Genomic DNA, 22,299 nt, shown 5'->3' with positions numbered 1-22,299 from the left:
TGAATAAGGAAAATTATTTTTCTTTTCAAATATTATTAAGAAATCTCTGGTCTACTTACTTCTAATATCTATTAACGTATAATTATAAAATAACATTTTAAAAAATCATCGATTAAGAACGAAGAAAAATACAGACTTTTTCGTATTTTTATTATTTGTTAAACAATTAAAAAAATAAAACAGACACAGGATCAAATTTTTACACCATGTATAAAACCTATTTTGAAAATATTATGTAATTATTATATTTTTATTATGAAAACTTGTATTTTCCGCGGCATTGTACAACTTGGTACAGTGTCCAAGATGGGTCCGGTCTCCCCTATCATAGAGTATTTTATCACGAATACACTTGACACAAAACTTATTTTTGATTTTTGACGTTTTGACTTAGGCAGTAAAACCGTCTGCTAGGCCGTGTAGGAATCCGTGGATATGTGACTTGCAGAAAGCATAGTTCTCAAAGTATGGCCTTATAAGCCCCCTAGCGCCAAAACAGCAAAAGAAACCTGTATATATATGTATTAAAAACCTTCGGCCTTACCTGACAGATTTTTCTGCAATATTCAGTACACCATGGTTGGATCGTGAAAAGTTTGGTAGCATGTTTGCAGAAAAATTTGTACGTTAGCGATTTGTTCCGTTTTGTTTGAAAATGCAGCTTGACTGCGTCTCAGATTTCTTTAGTGTACCTGCAACTAAATTATTTTGTCGCCAACTGAAAGATTGCCGAAATTCAAAGTCGACGGATTTGTCTCGTGGAGAAAATCAATGTGAACAATGGATTGTACCCCTAAAAAGTTTCATTACAGGAAAAGAAATCAATTATTATGTGCACACTGTTTGGCTTCAAGGAAATATTCTTCATGTTATCAATGACTCACATGTTATTCTGAAAGATGTTTCGGGAGGAATCGTAAAAATTTCCTTGATATCTTTTTCTGTTACAAATTGGATTCAGCAAGGTATGTATTTAGGTTTTGTAAAGTTGTGATGATTTCTAATTCAAAATTTCTTTTTACTAGGAGTGTATTGTTCAGTAATTGGTACAGTTGTATCCTCTAGCCAAACACCACTCATACAAGCCATAAAAATGACCAAACTAGATAACAGCATAAATCTTCAAATTTTGTGGGAATGGGAAGTAAAAGATTTGGCACATCTGCTGTGCAATGCTGCTTGAGCATTTCTGTTTGGACACTACATTAATATTTCTAAGTACCAAAAGCCAACATCCTTTTCTGCCTATGTTTTTCATGATCTGCTTAAAAATATAAACACATCATTCATTGCCATACATAGTTAGAACATTTTCTACCGACGTGCGTAATTTGCATCTCTCATTTCCCATTTTGAATTTTTCGTGTACGCGTAGTTGATGCTACAAATTTTTCATGGCATTGCAATCCTATTAATCTTAGAGAAAAGTGTCACAACGATCAATCCGAATGCTTGTTTTAGTTTTACATCAGATCGGACATTATGTCGTAAATAATAGCTTTTGACATCCGTGGTAAGTAACTAAATTAGTTAGTTGCTTTTAATTGCTTTCTGATTACACGGAGTGGCTGTTTGTTTTATTTATTTTTATTTTTTTTTATTTTTGCTGTTAACCTCTTCACAAAACGGAGATCGGCTTACTGCCTGGTTATCGATCTGCAAATGTTTATACCATACAGTAATTGTAGGAACTACACACTTTTTTAAAAAAAATTTTATTTGGCCTGATTTGGTTCTTGGTATAATACATGGTAGCCAATTCCTCAGTAAAGTGTACGTAATCGAATTTTTTTTACCAATATCTCCGATTTAGGCTTTGTATCCACCGCTTTTACTAAAATCTAAATTTTTTTGGTCCCAGATAAAAAAATTTGTTGAATGATTTCTTAAATTTGCCCCATGTTTACGTCTAGATCACTTGCAGTTACAATAAGTTGGGTGACAAGCTTTTTGCTCACCGATAAAAGTATTAATTAAACGATATTAAATTAGAAAAAAACCATTTTGTTTTTGCGAGACGAACTCTACTTTTTTGGTGTTGTTGGAGAGGTACTATTCCCATTATGCCAGCAAATCCGCGCCCAAAAAGAAATTTTAAATATCTTTGCCATCTAGAATCAAAAATATTTCTTGACAAAGATTCCTTTAAAGCGTAAATGAAGAACTACTAATTGCTCCTTCGGCATAAATATAGTTAGTAAGAACTCAGTCATTGCAGGCATTAACAAACGAGAAACTGCTGTCATTTTGGCTTATAATGTCCAAACTGATTCTTGTCTGGCTGTACTCAGTTAAATTAAAAAAAATTTCAGTTGCCCACTTAACAATTCGCTGCCGCAATTGCAGAAAAAACAAATTTCCTAAAGGTGAAGAAAAGTAAAAAAGCAGATCAGCTGTCACGCCAGTAGCTTCCGGTGTTGAATATCTTTGAATTTAAATCTAAGACTAATTCTATTAACAGTTAAAAATTACTTCAGTAGGCCTATATTCTTAATTCTATTAAGAATCTCACAATTGCTTCAAAACATTGAAACACTGAAAATAATGCCTAACGAAGGGTCCAAAGAAGTATATTTTTCTTTGTGCTACCCCTCTCCCGATTGGTTCACGCACTTGAAATAATTATCGTGAGAAAAACTAAACGTTCAACATGCATTAATTAGAACCCGATTTTAATTATGCCCTTGATGAGAGCTTACCGATTTTTACAACTGAGGTTTTCCTCGTTTGACCGATAGCGCTTTGGATATGTTTCGATGCATGGATGAACATTGGGTTGCTACAGTTGTGGGTGTGAAGCCCTATGGCGAAAGTGCACGAGGTTCCAGAATGACGACTGATTCTCGAATGATAAGTGTTTCCTTTGCGGTTCTTGGAATGAAGAATCATGGCTTTCTTGACAAAACCATGTAGTTTTTACTACAAAGATGAACTATATTTTGTAAATATTTGTGATCCCTCCTCCCATCCCGTCGTGGTAGAAGCTATATAAATAATTCTTTCGCCGTAATTTGTCTGGCACCATACCATATCGGCCTAGTAAAACCAATAAAAAACCGAAAAGGAGCAAATAGCTATAGTGCCCTAACTCATTGATTTCTATAATCAGTTTTCTTTGGTAGTGCAAAAATACCCAGTGTACAAAAGGCATCCGCAAAGATGTGTTTTTGGTACTCGCTTTCGTTCCAAACGGCCTGAAGCTAGTACTGGCTAGGCTACTAAGTACGCAGTATGCGATTGCATGGAACCGTTAAAAAATTCGTAAGAAGATTTTCGAAAATAGGAGACAAAATGTCTTCAATGTGGTCGATGGCGCGTTTGAATCAGAGTCGCCATCGTTCGCCATGGGGAATATTCTTGCTCCTAGTTCAATAACTCTGGACTTCCTATTATCTGCTCATTTATCAAAACAAACGTTTTCCGTGGTAACCTTAACTTTCATTCCGCATATTCTAGTAACTTAATTTGAATAATTTTGAATAAATGAAGCCACAGGTACTCCGGCTGCCCTGCCACGGTGGAATGATATCGCTCTAAAATTCTGGCAAAGTTGAATTTTGCCATCAAATGCAATGCAAAATAATGGAAAACGTGTTGGCATTTATACTGTTTTCTTCTGTAAGCATATTAATTAGGGAATTTTTTTGTTGCTACGAGAGAAATCTGGAGAAAAATCATTTATGGATTTAAATTGTTACAAGAGCCATTTCCGATTATTTGGTGGCATGTCAGCTGTGCTGCAGCTGAAAGAAAAATATTTATCGCTTGATGTGATTGGTCAGAAGACGCCAGGTGCTAGCTCTCCGAGACTTCCTACCACTTATCTTGCTGGAAGGGCACAGGAAAGGGTCGAGAATTGACCCTCGTCTGAAAGCTGGAACAGAAACATGTGCCGAGGGAAAGGAATTCTAAAAAAGAAAAAAAAAAAGAAAAAGAAAAAGAAAAGAAAGGGGATGCAGGTGGCTGGCGATAATGCACCCCTGGTACATAACCCAGAGAAGGAGAAAAAAAACGCGATCCAAACAAGTTCCTTGCTTTGATATTAGTCTAGGTATAATGTTTAGTCTGTTTGAGTCTACCCTGCCTACATCGGCTATCCGAATACGATCACAACCTAGAATCAAATCCAAAAAGAAAAAAAAAAATCTTATGAAGTGATAATTACAGTATCGAAACAGTTTTATTTTGCAGTTCGCCAACTAACACATTTAAAGCTGGGACAATTAACTAAGGCGGCAAGCAAAGCAACGATATACTGTTGAAAATTTTGTTTTACTAACGAAAGAGGAAGTTTCGATACGTGTTGGGTGTATTGTATGTTTGGTTACTTGTAAACGGACAAGAGAACTTATCGCTAGAAGCTTCTTATTAGCTGGTTATGGGGCTGTCCAGAGTCCGCTTTGACTGACACGTTACTTGATAAAACTATGCAAATCCACGAAATAATGAATGTTGTTGAAATCACGTCTCTAATAAACAATTTGCGACATCATCTGTTAAATTTTTTATGCGGGTTTGAAGCTACCTGAAATAAAAAAAGCAGCCATTTTTTTCTTTAATTCACGGACGAATAATATCCTTCACCTCTTAATCAGAATGATTCGTCATGCGGGTATTTTTTATTTATTTTAGATGAAGTCTGATTTTTCCTCAAGTAGGAAAAACTCAGCGGCATTTTGTGCAAAATGTGAATCATCCAACTCATCACACCTGTCCTATTTATACAGGAACCCTTGTAGCTGTATTAGCTTGACACCGTGTCTACATCATTTAATTGTTCAAAACAAGCTTTAATGTAGATCATATATCAATCAGCGAAAACTTTGCACAAAATAGATACTTAAAATAAACTCAGCGAGATTTGAGCTGAAACGATGGCCATTCTATTGAAACAGAACTGATATGCGAAAAGATTTCTCCGCGTTTGGACATTTTCTAAGGACCTGAGCATCAATTTTCATTAAAAAAAATAAAACAAAATTAACCCCAGGTTCACTTCTTGTGACTACAAAGAAGCCCCAGTCACGTGACTCTGAAAACTCCAGATGGTGGGCATGTGCCTTCCTTGTTCGGTCTCCAGGTATAGAACACGTCTCGCCGTTTACAGGTTTCTGTTGTCCCTCTTTTCTTGGGCCTGAAGCCAGAACCGCTCACAAGGCAACTAGTGAGCAGTGACCGGCTTGGGTAGGAGCAGATGGCCAGCAAAGCTATTATTCACATATTCGAAGCAGCTGAGGTTCACCGATTCCCCTATACCCTTGCTGCTCATTTTCTTGTATGTTTATTGTTCCGTACGTGGCTGTCGTTCCTCTGCTAACTCAGTAGGCTACTCACACACAGCATTGATACAGTATACAGCCGATACAGGTGTATCTGCCGTCTAATGTGTTAGGGCATTACCTTCCATTGGGAAATGCTATTTGATTCCTTGATTTTACCATATGGCACCAGCGGTACGTGGTGTTCTAAAGCGGTCCGCCAACACGCATTATGAAGGCAAGAAGCACAAACCCAGAGCGCCGTGCAAAAGCTCACGCATACATTTGCTTGCAGTTTTGTCCTTACTGAAAAGATCATAGCCATCAGAAACATGTGAGACATAATGTATTGGCAACATGTTGCACCAAATTGTTGTTTAGATGTTGACAATAGTCTAATAGGGGAATTGCTTTTTCGACTGCAGTGGCAAAAAAACAAAAAAAGCAAAAAAAGTTCGAGTTTTTTTTATACTCGAGACTGCCTCATGTGCGTAGATCAGGTGTAGGCACGGCATGTTGAAATAGCCTAAACAGAGAAAAAACTGCGGCACGATTAACTGTACTTGATCACATCAAACTTCTTAGGAGTAATAAATACATTTTCCCACTCATCTTTACTACTCCTAATCCCAAGCGAGTCACATTATTGTCATCATATAAATAAAGTAAAATATCTCATTTTTTGCCATGAACAACCGAACTCTATATTCTAATTCTTGTTCAAGTCACTACTTACGCTCTAATCGTTTGTACAACAATGGGTTGCTTTCCGAATCGCATATATCATAGTCCAACAAATACATTCGCAATAAGGTTCCACTCGTTCACAAGTCACCCCTTTCCGACGCGAAGTGACTTCAAATACAGTTGCTGGATATTCATGTCACTCGCGTTTTGTGCTTGAACGATGTCGAGAAAGGGAACAAGCCCATCTGGAGCCATGCCTTTCTTTCGTCACTTTTATATTTGAAGCGCAGGCGAAAAGATAAAAATGTGTCATTCTTAAAGGGTTGAATGTCAAAGAAAGTGAGACCAATCGTATGGTAAAAAGGATGTGTATAAGTTGAAACCATGTAGCGGATACGCGTCTGCCTGCACAGCCATAGTTTGTTCATCCAGTCTCCCCATACCCCGAGTGCCCGTCTTGCCGCGTGCTGTGTGCCGACCATGCAGGGACCCGCGACGAATAATGGCAATGGTGTTTGTCGATAACTCGATATTTTCCAACCCCTCCTCTCGTTTGTTCATTCCTCCCCTCTCCCAACAACCCCACCCCGTAGGCCGAGAACGCATACTCGCTCGCTCTCGGTGCTCTCGTCTCGTTTTGAGTATTGCCGCTTTTAACGTTGGCTCTGTGTGAGCCGACAACGAGTGCCCATTCACCCTTCGTCAGAGACGAATTCAGTCTTCTCTGGGACGTCACTGGTGTCAGACGCAGAGTTTCGTATGCACCCCGACCCACTTTGGATGCGTCACATCAGAGATTGCCGTCATCGAAATCCGACATTGACTTTTTCACAGTGAATTCTGTGCCATTTTCTCGCTAATCAGCCGATATTTTCGTGAATTAATCCAACAAGTGTTTTTGCATTTCGCTACTTGCTGCAACACCTTGACCGAAGGTAAGATTTCACTGATAGCCGCGTGCTTTATGGCGTTTCTTGTCGTCCAATTTATTCCTTATACGTCGATAGATATAAACGCGTTAAGTTTAGCGATGTTTCGGTGGGCTTCATATCTTCAGCTAGGATTTCTATTTTCCTCACTGCAAATTATTCGGTTTTTGGAATAATCCATGGAGTGTATCAATGTATTTGGATTTTTGTTTTCCAATTCCGCCGTAAAAAAGAACTCTTGCCACCAACCGTCGATTTAATTCAATTTCAATTTGATGCCAACGAATCCTATGAGGTGACATTCAGTAGTGTCTCACGAGCTAGGGGAAAACCAATGAGCTTGGAGATGTAGAGATGAGTCATCGCTGATGCTGCGAGACTTTGCTACTTGCGAACGACGCCAAGGAAGGAGCACAGAACGTGGATGGAGAGGGGGAGGGTTAGAGTCATGAGAGGCAGGGTACGGTAACGATCGGTAAAAGTGGGGGGCTTGAATAGACTAGGGTGGGACGAGGGGATGTACTGTAGTGACTCGTGGTGGAGTACGTTGAGGCATGGATCAGGAACGCAATGAGAACATGATTCATTGTTGCCTGTTTCCTTGTGAAATTGTTTGCATGCAAAATACTTAGCGCAGAAATGCTATTTTTTTCCCTTAGTGCTTAGGGTAGAAACCTATTACTTTCCATGGGATATCGCATCATCTCCTTGGTTCAGTTCTATAGTATAAGCAAACTGGACATTCAGCTATTAGGCATTAGGCAGGCGACAATGTTTAAAAACAAAGAAAACGAGAAATGAAAAACCAAAACAAAACAAATCCAAAACAAAACAGAACCAAAAACAAGTATCAAAAAAAGAAAAAGGAAAAGAAAAAATGTGATTCAAAAGAAGGAAAAACCTAAAATTTGTTGGGGAACGGAAACTCAAAAATGATACACGATTACTGGAATAACTTTAATGAGAGAAAATGAATTTAATGTTCGCTTCTGTCATGACCGTTCACAATGCATAATGGTCCTTTCAATGTAGCTCTTTTATCAACTACAGCATATTATTTTTTATTTTTGCTTACTCGTGCCCAAGCTTTTCATACGATGTTGATATACCGGCCAGCAGACATATTTCCCATGCAAAATTCGCTCAATTTACACTGACAGATGTGACCATTGAATTTGATGCTTATAACTTAATCAGTGAAACTTGTGCAATAATATGGACGCAGGATATTTATCGACGAAAATTTCAGCAATGCTGGAATAGCGAACATCCAATAAAAAAAAAAAAAATAAAAAACATGAACCAAAACAACGACTAATTGTGGCGTACGCATCAGGCGAATGGTGAATAATAGAAAAAAATATTTGCTTTATTTTCTAGCCAAAAAATGACTGGCGCCCAGTCCGAAACGCGACCCCTTCCACTTTCCACACGTTCGAGCAAACGATGCTGCTGTCTTTCGTTCAACAGTCTGCCTTCCGTATGGTACGGCATCGCCATCACAACATTTCACGTAAGCACGTCATTCTTCGTGGTGGCACAATTCAGTATTCGTGTCACCACACTTCTCATTATTAATTTTATTTTAAACTCTGTTTATTCATTGGATTTCAATTCACGTATAGGCTTACATAGTACTTCAGAACTCAAAATTATTCATCGAATACATGGATTCCAAATTTAGCACCGCCATAAGCACCTGGGAAACGAACCTCTACATCTCACTTCAGGTAATTCATTACTCTTTACATTGCAACTGAATTGTTCACTAATTATACTGTTCTGATCCCCGTTTACATGCCAGGCGACAGCCCTGCTTCTACTCCCTTTCTTGGCATTTGCTTCCATCTTCAAACTAGGTAATCAGGCATGCACAGTTTGTGAATGCATTTCAAAAAATGTATTTTTACTTGAATTAATGAAACAATTTCGGAGTAAAAAAAAAAATGCGCTGTTTGCGTCTTGGTTATAAAACAAAGTATTTAATGCACAACAGGAAACCTGGCCAATGACGGGTATCGCCTAGGAAGACAAATCGATTTGGAAATGGATCTTGATATCCCACGTTCAAGGGTTCGTGACCCGCTCGTGAGGAGCGGCTCCGCTTGCGGAGCCGCATGGAGGCATTGTCCGCCTGTTGGGCCGTCATTGCATGCCGTTGCTGCGCTGTGCAGCCTGGTTGCTAAAGTGGTTTTGGAAGCTCGGATGATTAAAGATCAGTTAATCAATCGTGGTACGAGTTTTTTTTTTCAATCTTTAGTGAAAGCATACGCTAACGGTTTTTGTGTTTCACTCAAACAGATCAGATTTGGAGTAGCGACTTGGACTTGGCATTTTTGGGCAATTCACTTTGGCCGGAAAAGGGATCTTTTATTTCCGCAAATCGTCTCGTTGAACAGACCCCTTATCCCAGTCCCGAATTCGTCAGCTACATGTTTGCTTTGTTGGTGTTTGCCGTTCGCTGCAGCGACGTCTTCTGGGGAGCAAATAAATGCCTCGCTTTCCTCGTCTCTCTCCAACTCATTGCAAACGGCATTCACGCTCTTCTTGCATTTTGTGGAGCTTCGGTTCTGTACAAGTAGGTGATTTAGACGTTGCTTGAAACCCTACTCAGCCAACTAACGATTCTTTCATTGTGCGATGTAGGGTTGCATTAACGGGGGTACCTGCAGCCATCTCGGCTGCCGGTGGGTCGATGTCTGACTATTTACTTCTCGATCCACCCATCACTGTCATGTTGCTCATGCTATTGTCCTGCACCCTAGTTCTCGGCTGCTCGCCTCTTAACATGTATGCCCTCAACAAACTAGCGCTTTTCCTGACGAAAAGTAGGAAAAAGTACATACGTGAGCTACCCTCGGCCCGCTCCTATTTGTGGAGTTTCTACCCTCACGTGAGTTTCATCGCCACACATTACGCCAAGCATTCTTCTTCAAATGTTCTTATCGATTTTTTTTCGTGCCTAACTATTTAGTTGGCGGCATTAGCTACTCTCTTGGCTGTTGCAGCAAGTGCGGCCCCTCTTCTGCATGACTTTAGCAAGCTGTATAAATTGAATCCTCAGCCTGTTCTACTAGTGGCCGGTAAGAAAACAAAACAAGACTTCAACATATTTAAAAAATAAACGTTTTTAACTAATCTTTTTCTCGTTTCGCATAGTGACTGCCTCCATCGTGCATGCCTTTTTGTGGGTGGCCCTCTGGCTGCTTTTGACTGTCAAATCCAATTGGGATTTTCGACTAAAAATATCAGTTGGTCGCACGCTGCTCAGTTCACCATCGTCTTTGGCATTGGCGGCTGAAATCGAATTCAAACCCAACTGTAAGAAAACTATTGAGGTAACGTAGCGTTCAATCTGTTTGACTTTACGTGTTATACTACTACTATACAAATAGTTTCATGCACAAAACTTTTGTTAAACTTTTTTTTCTCCCTTCGTAGGAATCACAAGCTCTTCTTCATGGCGCCCCCTCTCAAGCGCCAACTCTGATATTATCCGGTGGCAAAGCCTACGGAATTTTGGACCCCGATACTCAGCGGAAAATCCAACACTTAGTTGCCCCGCCTCTGGAAAATCAACAGAAAATGAGCGACAACCGTAACCAAGTCTACTGGCTTCGCGGTGGCTGCAATGCTTCACCTTCTTCTGAAATCGATTCTCCTACAACACCCACTTTACCGGAACCTTTAAGCGGGGGCAGTTCTGCAAGTATCGCCGACGCTAGCAGCCATAAGATCCATAGTCCTCGACGAAGTGAAGTGGCCATAAACACCGCCGCTGAGCTACCGTCTTCCGCCGTGAATCGCCCGTCTTCGGACTACTCCATGGTTGTACCTTCAAACGCCAACACAGTGATGTCCCCCAGTTTGGCTCGTCCGGTGCGGAAACCGTTTATGCGCATCCCGAGCACTGAAGAAGACGGAGACTACGCAACGCTACGTGATCTACCTCTGGTTACGTTACCGGAAGAAACGGAACCAGTCGACTTGCACGAGATGAGTAGTAGCAGCGATAGCAGCGGAGTCGATTCTGGATTCAGTTGCAGCTCAAAACGCCAAAACATCCTACCGATTCAAAGTCATGGTCCTCGTTTGGCTATGCCAAATAGGGACTTATGCAATCCGTACGGTTATGTCAAACCGAAAATGACAACATTTACCTCGTTACCTATGACGAGCAACGGTTCCGTTCAACTTCGTACTACTGCGCCGTGTTCACCGTTTAACAGTTTACCGTTAACGCACATGCAAAGGTAGTTTACTTAACTTTTTTTTTTACACTTTATGTTTCCTGTATTTACATTAATTTATTTCAATTGTTTTTCCAGGACACAGCCAATCCAATCACATGAGACATCAGCTGAAGAAAGGCGACCTGCTATCCAAGCTTGCCTTTTTGCTGGCCATGGTTTGGAATCGAATCAACGGCCCTAGTTCTAAAGATTTTGCAACTCGTGCAAATACTCTCTACATATTTGATTAAACAAAGCTGATATCTATTAGTTTTCTATACTACAAAGAAAAATCTAGCAAACAAACAAAGAATAGCCCAAAGGAAAATTTGATATGCCCCTCCTTCGTAATTGACCTGTTAGAACAAGGAATGCATCTTCTGAATGAGCTATTGGCATATTTAAATCCATGGGATGTGGGTAAATGTTAATTCATCTCGCGAAAAAATCTCAAATCAACCATGATCTCGAACGTAAGTTTTTGAAAGCTTAATGTGTCATTTTGTAGCCCTCAATCGTGGTGTATTCTCACGAGGTAGCTGCTATGCGTTTCTGTGCCACAAGAATCCCACGAGGGCAGTTTCGTGCGTATTGTTTTGTGACTGAATTCTTTTCAGCATCCCGAAGAAATATATATAATTTTTTTTTAAAGAGTGGACCAAAACTCGCTAAGTCAAGGTTTTATTGTGTTGTTTTTGCTATGTCTTGTTATTTCTACTGTGCCACATTTGTTCTAACTTCACATTCGTAGCATAACAATTGAGAGAATTTTGTTATCATCGAGTCTGCGTCTCAATTGCCCCTAATCTCCTACAAGATGACCATGTATCATTCCACTTGTTGTAACCTATTTCCTTACCAAGCCGCATATTATATATTTTGTGTGATTAAACATTTTTTCAAGTATGAAAAAAAATAATAATAATCAAACATCAAAAACTGAGCTTTTCTTGCACAATATTTAAAAAATCTAAGCAATATCTACATGTCTGACTAGCAACCGTTGGCGAAGTGCATCCCTAATGCGATGAGTGGCAAAGCGAAGTTCGCAAAATTAGATTTTTTTAAATAGCAACTCAAATCATTTTAGGTGCATGTACACCGCCAAGTAAAAGAATTGACAAGTGTATTGATGAAGCAAGCTTTTATACTTGGTTACATGATGTTTACATTTGATGTTAGACATTATCAGCTTGGGGGAAAATGGTTACGTTACAACCACGGATGCCACGAAGGATCCATTCGGCACAAATTGTCGTTACTATTGGCTGCGGCAACCAAAGTGCTGACTTTAGACTCATTTCCATCGAATGTGGACAACCCTTGGAGCCTGTTGATAATCGCATTGACTGCTTTATTAACCAAACCAATTAGAATTTCTCCTTCCACTTGGCCACTTCCGCCACCTTCCTTTTCTTTTTCGTCGGCGGTTTTCTTCTTATGCCAGGCAATCATCTCATCTCGCAAAACTGCTTTCAGGATAGCAGCAACTTTGACACTGGGCTGTACCAAACAACGAGCCGCAGCAATCATACTAGCTGTAAGAGGACCAGCCACTCCAATCATCGTTAAAAACTCGGCCAAGTTCGGCGTGAGACGAAACGGCACCGGCCTATTGGCATCTAATTCACCGTTCGAGTCTTCAACATCAAACTTAAAGTAGGAAACACTGAGAAGGCCTGAATCTTGGTGTATGTACAGCATGTCTGCATTGAGACGCGTTAGATGCAATACATATTCGGCCAGATTAACCAGAGCCATTTGTAGTGTTAACATTTTTCGGAAAGTCCAGTAAAATGTGGCTGATGGGAACGTGACGTTAGCCCATTCGCGCAACAAAGTTCGTGGCACCATGATTTGCTGTACATCTTTGTGAATATCTCGCAGCACTTGATGGCTAGCCTGAATGATATATTAAACCAAAACGCATGTAACAACCTAAACTCAAGAGGAAATACGAATCACAAGACACTGGTTACCTGACACCCTCTGGCTTGAATAGTGGCTAGTCTTTCGTAGTATTTGGCGATAGGCATGTCGTGTTCAATGTTGCGTTTCACGCAACGCAGTCTATAGATGTCCAGCAACGTGGCGCTGGATGGGTTGTCTTCGACTAGCCTCATCTGCGGTGATACAGCCACTACGCGCGGAACAGTGAAGTTTAGGAATCTCTTCGACGTCTCCTTATGCTTATTCAGGTAATTGTTCAACATTCTCAGCAACTGTAGAACGCGTTCTTCTCTCCGGGCGTCGCCAAGGCCTGCATCGTTTACAACCAAGTACGGATAGATTTTGCCGTTGTGTCCTCGAATGTAAAGACGCCGGGCTGCTGTGTTGTGCTTCTGGACGATTTCCACTCGTGGCAAGAAACGAGCTATGCGCACGTAGTAATGAGTATGCTAGCGAAATGCAAAATACAGACATGAAATACGAATTGATACACGGCCAAATGTCAGGCATCCAATTAAAACAAATAACGCAAAAGGTGTTTTCAGATCTTATCAGCAAGTGTCATTGAATAGCTCGACCAAAGATGGGAGCAGTTCTACTGAATGGGTTTTTACATCATTCACAAGTGAGCATTATTCTAGTGGGTCTCAAATTGATGGACAAGCCCCTACCTTGGGTAGAAGGAATTCTCCAGGTAGTTCGACCTCTGCCGTCTGTAGGTTAAAGTTGCTGAGAAATCTGCACTTCTCTTCAATAAGGAAGGACCTAATATAGAGAGAGAGAGAGAGAGAGAGAGAGAGAGAGAGAGAGAGAGAGAGAGAGAGAGAGAGAGAGAGAGAGAGAGAGAGAGAGAGAGAGAGAGAGAGAGAGAGAGAGAGAGAGAGAGAGAGAGAGAGAGAGAGAGAGAGAGAGAGAGAGAGAGAGAGAGAGAGAGAGATTCTTGTTACTGAGCCGACAAATTGTACGCACCTCAAAGTGGATAAATACACATACCTTGGCAACAGTTTCGTTTTGGCTTCCAAAATCTTTATCCATTTTTTCAATTTGTGAATAAGATTGTGGAGTTTCATAGCACCCGGTAACGTGAAATCAAAATCAGTAGAGAACTGCGTCTTCATCCGTTGAAAAACAGGATCCTGTGCTGTGGCTTGAGCTCGCCGTGCTAAACTCTCGGAAGCTGCGCTACTGAACGAGCCGCTGGCCGAATTGGCGATGTTTTCGATGCCTATGCCAAACGTCGCTACCAGCTTTTTGACGAAACTCAACGTGTGGGGAGTGATGGTGGCTTCGGCAACGGATCCTCGATTTTCAAAAGCGATAGCATAACACTTTGCGAGACCTTGTCGCAATTGCCGCAATACTTCTTCATACCTACAACACGTAATCGATAATATAATTACCCACGTTAAAACGTTATTGGACTATAACAGTAGATAAATGCTAGAGGATGTCAGACATACGTACCAGTTTTCCCTGAACCAAACCATTTGATCGACGATGCCTTCAAGGGATGACAACACAGTAGGGTGCAAATCTCTTTGCATATGCATAATTCGCGAACAACGCCACATGGGCTCAGTGGCTTTGATGGGACCAGCTGCTTCCGCCCCCGCAGCAGCGGGTGTGCTAGCCTGGGGTGTCCCATTGCCAACCGTGGCACCACTGTCAGCCGTGGCCTGAGTGGCTGCCAATTCGGCGGATTTATAACGTTCTCTCTGTTCAATTTTCAGAGTCAGGTACAAGGTGCGGATGGGGAAATACACTGCCTGAGGGAACATTCGTCCAACTTGGCTCAACAAGTTAAGGACTAATTTTCCTTCGTCGCGCACAAGGCAAACCAGTAGTTGAGGGATCCACGGTAACCACTGCACCGGTGGAACTCCGACGCAATACTTGTCCAGAGCTTCAGCTAATGACAGCTTGTCGTCGTCGTAGGTAAGGAGCCATAACACTTTAGCCAGATATTTCCTCGATTTTGATTCATTTTGATGACGGCACGCATGAAGGAAGCAAGTGATAGCCGATATTCCAATGTTACGGGAATCTTTTGTGAAAACTTGTTCCAAATGGTCACCCCACAAGGCCCAAGCTTTGACAAGCGTGTCGTGCATTTGCACAGCAGCCGAAAAAGCTTTGTTGGCATCGTCTGCCCTGCCAATTTGGGCCAGTAGCATTCCCTTTAGAGCGTAAAGCTCCGCCGTCATTTCCTTGGCAAAGTACTTCAAATTGGTCGACTCTATTACTTCCAGTCCTTCTTGCAACTCGTTTTTTCCCAACACGTTGGCAGCCTGCGTTCAGACAAAATTACAAACCAAGGAATTAAAGAGCTTTGCACAAAATACCATGTTTAAGACTCACCTGAAGGTAGCATTTAACTTGCTGTCTGATTTTCTGAAAGCAATCAACGATAGGTACACTTGGGATGCTGTAGATTCTTGCTAAGGAATCAAGGCAAACGCCAGTCAAATTGTGCTTCCGTGCCACTTTACCGAAATGGATGATTGCTTGGGCGGATGCGTGAACTCCGAGCATCGACTGGGCACTGGCTTGTTGATCACTTTGTTGGTCGTAATGAGACACGATGAATTGATAGTGATGCTGTCTCCAGGTAAAAACGTCACTCCAATGACTCAAGTCATCCGCAATGACTGGTAGCCTATTCCTCCATGTTTTGACGATAGCTTTTACGTCATGTAGCGTCCCAGGTCGAGATTGAAGAAGTCCTTGATGAATCTGTGCAGCTTCCTGAAGTTCAACTACTTGTTGAGCAGCTTGTAAGGTTGTCAAGTGAACATGAGAAACAATTGCAGGTAGTCGTCGCCATTCACGAATGCAAAGGCTACTCGCTAGTTCTACGTAACGTTCAACCATATTTGGGTGTTGTTCTTCTGGGTGACACATGGCTAAGAATCCACGATACAAATTAACCTGGTGATAACCAGTAAAATTTTAACGAATTTCTGTAACGTATTGCTATATAGCTGATTCCCATTTAGTGCCAACCTTCCATGCATACTCCTTTGGACAGGCTTGTTCCAACTGAGTTAATGCATCTCGAACGACAATCCAGTTTGGTGTACGCCAGGCGCTTTCTAAGACCAATTGGTAGTTCAAGCATTCGGGAGAGCAACCGAATTCTTGAAGCAGTTCCCACTGATTCAACTCTTTGCCACAACGAATCCAGTGTTCTTCAAGTAATCTGTTGCAGTGAAGGATTTCTTACATCAACATCCGATAAAAGCAACGGTATCGATGTTGGTCTCATACCTATATTCGCTCTGAAGAGAAATTGGAGCTGCCGTGTTAGCGAATTCTTGTCGAACTTTGGTCATGGCAAGCTCGTAAGTTCCTTGAGCTTGCTCAAAGAAACCTTGTTGTTCGTAAGCAACAGCAATGATGGTTTCAGGTAAATGAGCACGACGTTGCCACAATCCACTCCACAAATCTTCTTCTTTTAATGTGCTGAATACAACGGTAGGACATGCATTGATCCACTTTGACAAAATGTACTTCAACGAAGATACCTGTACATCTCGGAGAGAGCATCTAAGGTTTCCTGATGAGAAACGGCTCCGGGGTCCAAATCGAAATCATTGCTGGCTTCTTTTTGTTTCACCTTGCCAAGAATAGAATTTATTGTTTTTTTCTTTTAGTTCTTTTTTCTTTCCGTAAATAGTTGTACTCACCTTGGTGTGCGCGGTGGGATTGCCGCTGTCGAATGCTAATTGTTCCAACATCAGAGTCATTCGGTGCCACAAATTGTGAGATTTACCCAGATACTTTAAAAGGCAGGGTTTAATGCGAATTGGTGGGCTACACAACGAAAGGGCTTCAGCAAACGTATTGATGGCACTTGGTTGGCAATCTTTTTGTATCACGTGTGCTCCACTGCACAAGAATGGTACAAGTTCAACGGAGAGCGCTTGTTGTTGTCTTTCACCAAGGACCTTCCAGATGCGTGGGAACAACTCCAACCAGAGAACTTCAGCTAGAGATGTATCCATATGGGCCAGTTGTGCGACCGCTTCCAGAAATTGCGCCGACGTTATTTCCCGACCGCTTTCCAGAAATTTAACTTGACGGTTGACCAGCGTGGCTAACCCAGTCTTGTTCACGCCAGACGGGGTGAGCGGATCATTGGGAGCGTTGCTCAAATCCATGTCAATGTCATCTTCCTTCACGTGAGCGAAAACGTCAAGCAATTCCTCGGGCTCCTCTTTAATGTTTCCGGCTACACTGAAATTTTCTCTTTCACTAGCATCGGCTGTGGCGATGACAGATGTAACGCCGGGTAGTAATGCCGATGCAGGAGCCGTATGAATGGGAGCGCCGGAAACAGACGTGACCAAAATCAGCTCTAGACATTGCTTTATCCAATAATGAGCCGAAATGGCTTCCCAATTTTGGGAGCAGACAATGTATAAGAGTCTGTCGTGCAGACGCCGCCTCATGCTGGTATCGAGGACCCGGAAAAACTTTGCCCTGGTTGACGGCTGAGGACAGCGAAGGCCAGCGAGGAACGCAGGTTCCAATTTGGAAACCAGTTCTGAACCTTTCAGAGATTCCTCGCAGTACACAAAGTTGATAAGTTCCAAGAAAGCAATGTTTAATTCTGCGTCGTCAGGGAATCGTTTTTCCAAGCACTGCATCATCTTGACGAGGAGGATGGATTTTTCACGCAAGCTTGGTCCTTGATTGATGGCGATCGGCGTTTTTGTTCTCATCCACTCATCCAGCATACGAACGATAGACCGCACCACTTTGGATTCAGTACTCTTTTCCAAGAGGCCAACGAGAATAGAGCCGATGAAGGCTTTTCGCATCTCAACTCCCATAACTCCTACACGATTCTTGACCAAGTCGAGGCTGAGGATGAGTAATTCGCACGAGCTGAAGCCACTCTCAGTCGTCGTGGTGGCCGCCGTCGTCTGGCGATCGCCAGTTGCAGGCGCTAAATGTTCACGAGTCATTCTTTGTAGCGCTCTCATGAAAGATGTAATGAGTCGATCGATGTAGCATGGATTGTTGGTGCAGGCAGCTTTCAGTAGCATCAGGGTTCCAAGCAAAGACGTGGACGGGGCGGTCGTGTTCCTCTCGTAGGCACCTAGACCTTCGTAAATGGCTTTCGTAACGGCAGCGTACAAGCCTTCTAGTTCTTCGTGCTTCGACGCCACGTTGGAGTTGGTTGGTTCGGTCGGGAACACGGACATCAGACGAGATAGCAGTCCGTGAAGGCATCGTATAACCTGAATTAGAGGAGCACACAGATGACAAGCTGCATTGAATGCAAAGCTCAACGGTTACAACTCAAATTACCTTAGGATTTACGCAGTTCATGAGCGAAGAAAGGCCGCGTTGAAGCGGTTTAAATCCGGCTAGAATTTGTTCTTTGCGTAAGATGCTCAGCAGAAAAGTTAGTAAATCGAGGGCTGTGCAAATGTTGGTAAAATTTGGCGCAGAGACTGTCGCCGCCGACGCCGTTGCAGCCGCGGGAGTGTTATCTGCCGTCTGGAAAAGGCGATCGAACCAAGCCAGTTTCAGCTCACAATTGGGCCAAACGTCAGGTTTCAAAGCCATCTTCAGAAGGGCTACACAACGCTTAGATAACTGCTCTCCCGAACTGTTGGCCGTAGAAGTTGTATCGTTCACCTATTTATGATTATTATTATTATTTTTCTCTTCCAACACCAGATTTTTAGAGGATTTAATAAAGCTTAATAAAAAAAAAATATGAAGAGAGATTACCTGACAGGCTAGCCTTAGCAAAAAGTTTGCAATGGCGTCGCAATGAGTTTTCTCAATGGGTTTACTGACTTCAAGCGTTTTGCCGGAGGAAGATGAGGATGCAAGCCTCGGCTTCTTTAATTCCGGTTGTCCGTCATTGCCTGCCCTTTTCTGCGAACCTGCTGGCAGAGTCTCATCGCAAGACTCACCTCCAGAATCGGCTTCATCTTTCATGCGTTGAAGCTCCCATTTGAGAACAACTTCGGCCAATTCAACAGCTAGTTTCTTGTGCTCCAAAGTAGCCGTTGGAGTGAATCCAAGGCGCTGAATCGAGGTTACCATGTACTGCACTAGATGATGCCGTACTGGGTAGTAAACTTTGTAGTGGCGCACCAACAACTGAAGGATATGTACCAACTGAGCGATGGTGTGACCCTCTTCGACAATGATTTTCTTGGTCCAGTGAGTAAGCATGGTATTCCCGTCCTCCATACGGAGAGGCATGGCTGGCGTCAGAATTTCGAGCGCCTGTCGGACGACGCTGCGCGCCTCGACGGCGTGCGCCTTCAGCAAACTGTGGAACACCTGCAACACAATCCTTTTGTGTATAGCGAATTTGGCGATGATATGACTAAGCAGCAGATGCCCATGATAGCGAGTTGTCGGGTCAACACAGTTTTTGCTTAAGAGACAAGGCCACGCGAAAGTCATCAATCGACGAAGCTTGTTTCCTTGGCGTTTGTTAGCAGCATCGTGGATATGTTGCGAAGCTTGCTCGACCAACAGGCAACTCAACTGAAGTAGTAGGATTCGAACGGCATCCGACGTACCGAAAGGATTATCCGGATCAATCACTTTATTGATGAAAACACTGACCACGCTCTCATTATTGTCTTGATCGGGAGTGGGCGGTGTCCCTATCAGCAGTTCACCTTCGCCTCGTTCGAAGCTGACAGAGAATCCCGGAATGATGATGTGCTGGAGGATTTTGGCTTTGAGTTCCTGGCCGAGATTGGGATTGCGGAAAAGCTCCACAAATTTGAAGAACGATGCTCGCTTCCAGTCGGCGCCATACGACTGGCCGACAGTTTTCTCCAAAAATTCTTTCAAGAAATAAAAATCGGGAATCGTGCGATCGCACAAGGCGCGCATCAGATGAAACAGTAACTCAACTTCTTCGGGGTGCTGTTGAAAGTAGTGCAACAGAATTTTGGCCAGTTGGCGCTGCTCTTTTCGCTCAGCAATTGAAAGATCGCTCGTCTTCTTCTCGTCATAGCGACCCGAGTACCAGGCTTTCGTCAAAACGCTTATCAATTCCGCTTGCTCCGATATCCACTGGTCGTCTTTGCAAATAATGATGCGCAAGATTCGAACAGTTACTTGCAACGGATGAGGCTTGGCCGTGCCTGACTCCGAAGGGATTCCGCCAAGCACGAAATTGATCAGCCTAGTGGTGTTGGCCTTGATGGCGTCACGGAAAGGTTTACCATCGTTGTGACGCACAAAGTGCTCCAAAAAGCGATTCCAATCGGCATCGCCAATAATATCGTCTCGTAATAGTAAATCGATCGTTTCCGTCGGATATCGCAAAAGAAATTTGATCAACGGCTCGCGGAATGGGCTGCCTGGCTCCAATCCTAAAGCGCGTTCCGTTTGCAGTACCAGTTTGCAGAGAATTTCGAGAAATCTGGCCGACGCGGCTGGTATCTGATGGAACAGGCCGATGATGCCGATGGCCACCTTAACTTCATTGCTGCAAAGGCTGCTGCTGCTGTTGAAAGGGCCGCTGCTGGTATGGGTTGCAACGGGACGATTCCCTCCAGTCTTGAACGCCACGATGACCACTTCGAGCCACTTGCGCAAATGTTGAAGAAGTTGCTCACAAAGCTTCTCGTTGAAGACGTGAGGGAAAAGTTGGGTCGTGTGCGACAAGCGCAGTATGACGTTGGTAGACAGACTGCGGTAGTCACCCAATAGGAGTAGCAACGGACGAACGGCCGCGTGCACCGTTTCCATTTCGATTTGAGTGCCAACCAGTATCTTCTTCATACAGGAGAATGCCGTTTCTTGCAGTTCGGCGTTGTTACAACTCAAAGCTTTGAAGATCACGTTCAGGATCTTGTCACGACACTGCGTTATGTAGTGACACGCGGCCAGGGCTTGCAATGCAGATTTCCTCAGTGGTGTCAGATTGCTGACCGACTTGTAGCAGGGTAGTTTCAAGAGAACTGTGTCATCCACCTCGCACAGTGAAAGCAACTCGTGGAAAAAGACCTTGTGCTCAACAACGTTGAGATCAATCGTGAAGAGTCGCGGCTTCAAGGTCGTGCAAAACGTATTGCCGTCCATTAGGCCAATTTGAGCGTTGACGGGTTGATGCCGCAGTAAATGTTTCTTCGGTGGAATCATGTCAGCCAAAACTTCTTTATGAGGTTCCATGATCGCAGTTGGTGTTTGGTTTGTGATACGTGCCAATACCTGTAACAGGTGCATAGCCTGTTCACGTACCGTTGAGTTTGGACTGGTGACCTGCCGTACGAGTTCATGAGTCACGTCGTGCAAACTTTTTTTTTGCGCCGATACTATTTCAGGAGAAGGTAAAAGTTCCGGCAATGGAGTGGCACACAAGAGAAGCATTTTCTCCAAATTGGCTTTGGCCATGTCAATAGCTCCACTTGACACTTCACCAGTGAGATCCATCATGACAAATAGGAGGGCCTTCAGGAACACATAATGGTGATCGAGAACCCATTTGAATGCCATTCGTTCAAACAAGAACTTGATGGCAATGCAGCCACCCAATTTGGCGTACCAAGCACGATCGTAGCAAAGGCTGCACATCCGTTCAGCCAGGTATTCCATGAGAGGGAGTTTGCAGGCTCTTTCTTTAGACCCGAGAACGATTGAAGCCGTGTCTAGCATTAACACTAACGCCAAATGCCCTGGCTTGCACAGTTCTTTTTCTTCGTGGCCCATTATTGTGGCTAAGGCATCGACTAGAACAAGTGGATCCATCCCCAGAATACGCTGCGCAGAGCGACCTGGAACAAGCATAGGAAATGGGCCGGCCTGCTGGACGACGGCAACCAGCGTGTAGTGTCGGACAAGGGACACCATTGTAGGCAGTACGGCTTGTCTCAACTCCTTGATAGCTGCAGCGACGAACATAGCAGTGACTGCCGTTTGATGAATATGTCTTGCTTGCTTGTCACTGCACTGGAACGATGGACTTTGTACAGGATGAACATCTCCTCTAAGAACGAATGATGAGACAGCAAGCGCTGCATTACAAGACGATCGTCGTCCAGATGAAGTGAGGACAACAGGAAGCAGCGGAACAACTTCCCAACACTGCGTCCGGTGTGCCGTTCCGTGACGCTCGATTTCAAGGCAGAAAAAGCGGTTTCCATGATCTTTTCGACGGGCAATGAAACCGGTTGTTTCAATTCTGAAAGTGAATAACGACGTGACGGCGAATCTTTGTCCCAATAATCCAATCGCTGCGGTTCAACCATCATT

The 22,299-nt window shown here is 43.0% G+C and overlaps 3 protein-coding genes across 4 annotated transcripts in view; 2 read left to right on the top strand and 1 right to left on the bottom strand.

Annotated features, from left to right (window-relative positions):
- The window catches only part of LOC130701879 (uncharacterized), a 46,092-nt gene extending 34,102 nt beyond the window's left edge, over positions 1 to 11,990 (top strand). The window contains exons 1-11 of one of the 2 annotated variants that reach the window (XM_057523669.2): positions 6,618 to 6,880; positions 8,255 to 8,387; positions 8,500 to 8,604; positions 8,679 to 8,733; positions 8,871 to 9,107; positions 9,176 to 9,452; positions 9,521 to 9,767; positions 9,849 to 9,957; positions 10,034 to 10,212; positions 10,316 to 11,127; positions 11,203 to 11,990. In XM_057523669.2, coding sequence (XP_057379652.1) covers positions 8,262 to 8,387; positions 8,500 to 8,604; positions 8,679 to 8,733; positions 8,871 to 9,107; positions 9,176 to 9,452; positions 9,521 to 9,767; positions 9,849 to 9,957; positions 10,034 to 10,212; positions 10,316 to 11,127; positions 11,203 to 11,308 — 2,253 coding nt within the window. In that variant the 5' untranslated portion in view covers positions 6,618 to 6,880; positions 8,255 to 8,261 and the 3' untranslated portion in view covers positions 11,309 to 11,990. Of the gene's footprint in view, positions 1 to 6,617; positions 6,881 to 8,254; positions 8,388 to 8,499; positions 8,605 to 8,678; positions 8,734 to 8,870; positions 9,108 to 9,175; positions 9,453 to 9,520; positions 9,768 to 9,848; positions 9,958 to 10,033; positions 10,213 to 10,315; positions 11,128 to 11,202 lie in introns of those variants that run through there. The other variant, XM_057523670.2, reaches the window with a different exon arrangement.
- Positions 554 to 1,297, top strand: LOC130701880 (recQ-mediated genome instability protein 2-like). Its single transcript, XM_057523672.2, has 2 exons — positions 554 to 965; positions 1,026 to 1,297. The coding sequence occupies exons 1-2, from the start codon at positions 656 to 658 to the stop codon at positions 1,181 to 1,183; spliced, it is 468 nt and encodes a 155-aa protein (XP_057379655.1). The 5' UTR covers positions 554 to 655; the 3' UTR covers positions 1,184 to 1,297.
- Positions 11,991 to 12,215: 225 nt separating the features above from the next.
- On the bottom strand, positions 12,216 to 22,298 carry LOC130701889 (transformation/transcription domain-associated protein-like). The gene is given in 13 exon segments (XM_057523677.2): positions 12,216 to 13,008; positions 13,086 to 13,505; positions 13,728 to 13,821; positions 14,050 to 14,427; positions 14,521 to 15,344; positions 15,415 to 15,984; positions 16,060 to 16,255; positions 16,324 to 16,518; positions 16,581 to 16,672; positions 16,743 to 18,302; positions 18,373 to 18,705; positions 18,802 to 22,037; positions 22,040 to 22,298. Coding segments are annotated over 13 exon segments (8,847 nt in total). The 3' UTR covers positions 12,216 to 12,318.
- Between the last annotated feature and the right edge of the window lies 1 nt (position 22,299).

The sequence above is a fragment of the Daphnia carinata genome, chromosome 7 (genome assembly GCF_022539665.2).
Source record: "Daphnia carinata strain CSIRO-1 chromosome 7, CSIRO_AGI_Dcar_HiC_V3, whole genome shotgun sequence".
In the NCBI taxonomy this organism is placed as follows: Eukaryota; Metazoa; Arthropoda; class Branchiopoda; order Diplostraca; family Daphniidae; genus Daphnia; species Daphnia carinata.
Note: the sequence above shows the minus strand (reverse complement) of the source record. Positions and strands in the feature narration are given on the sequence as shown.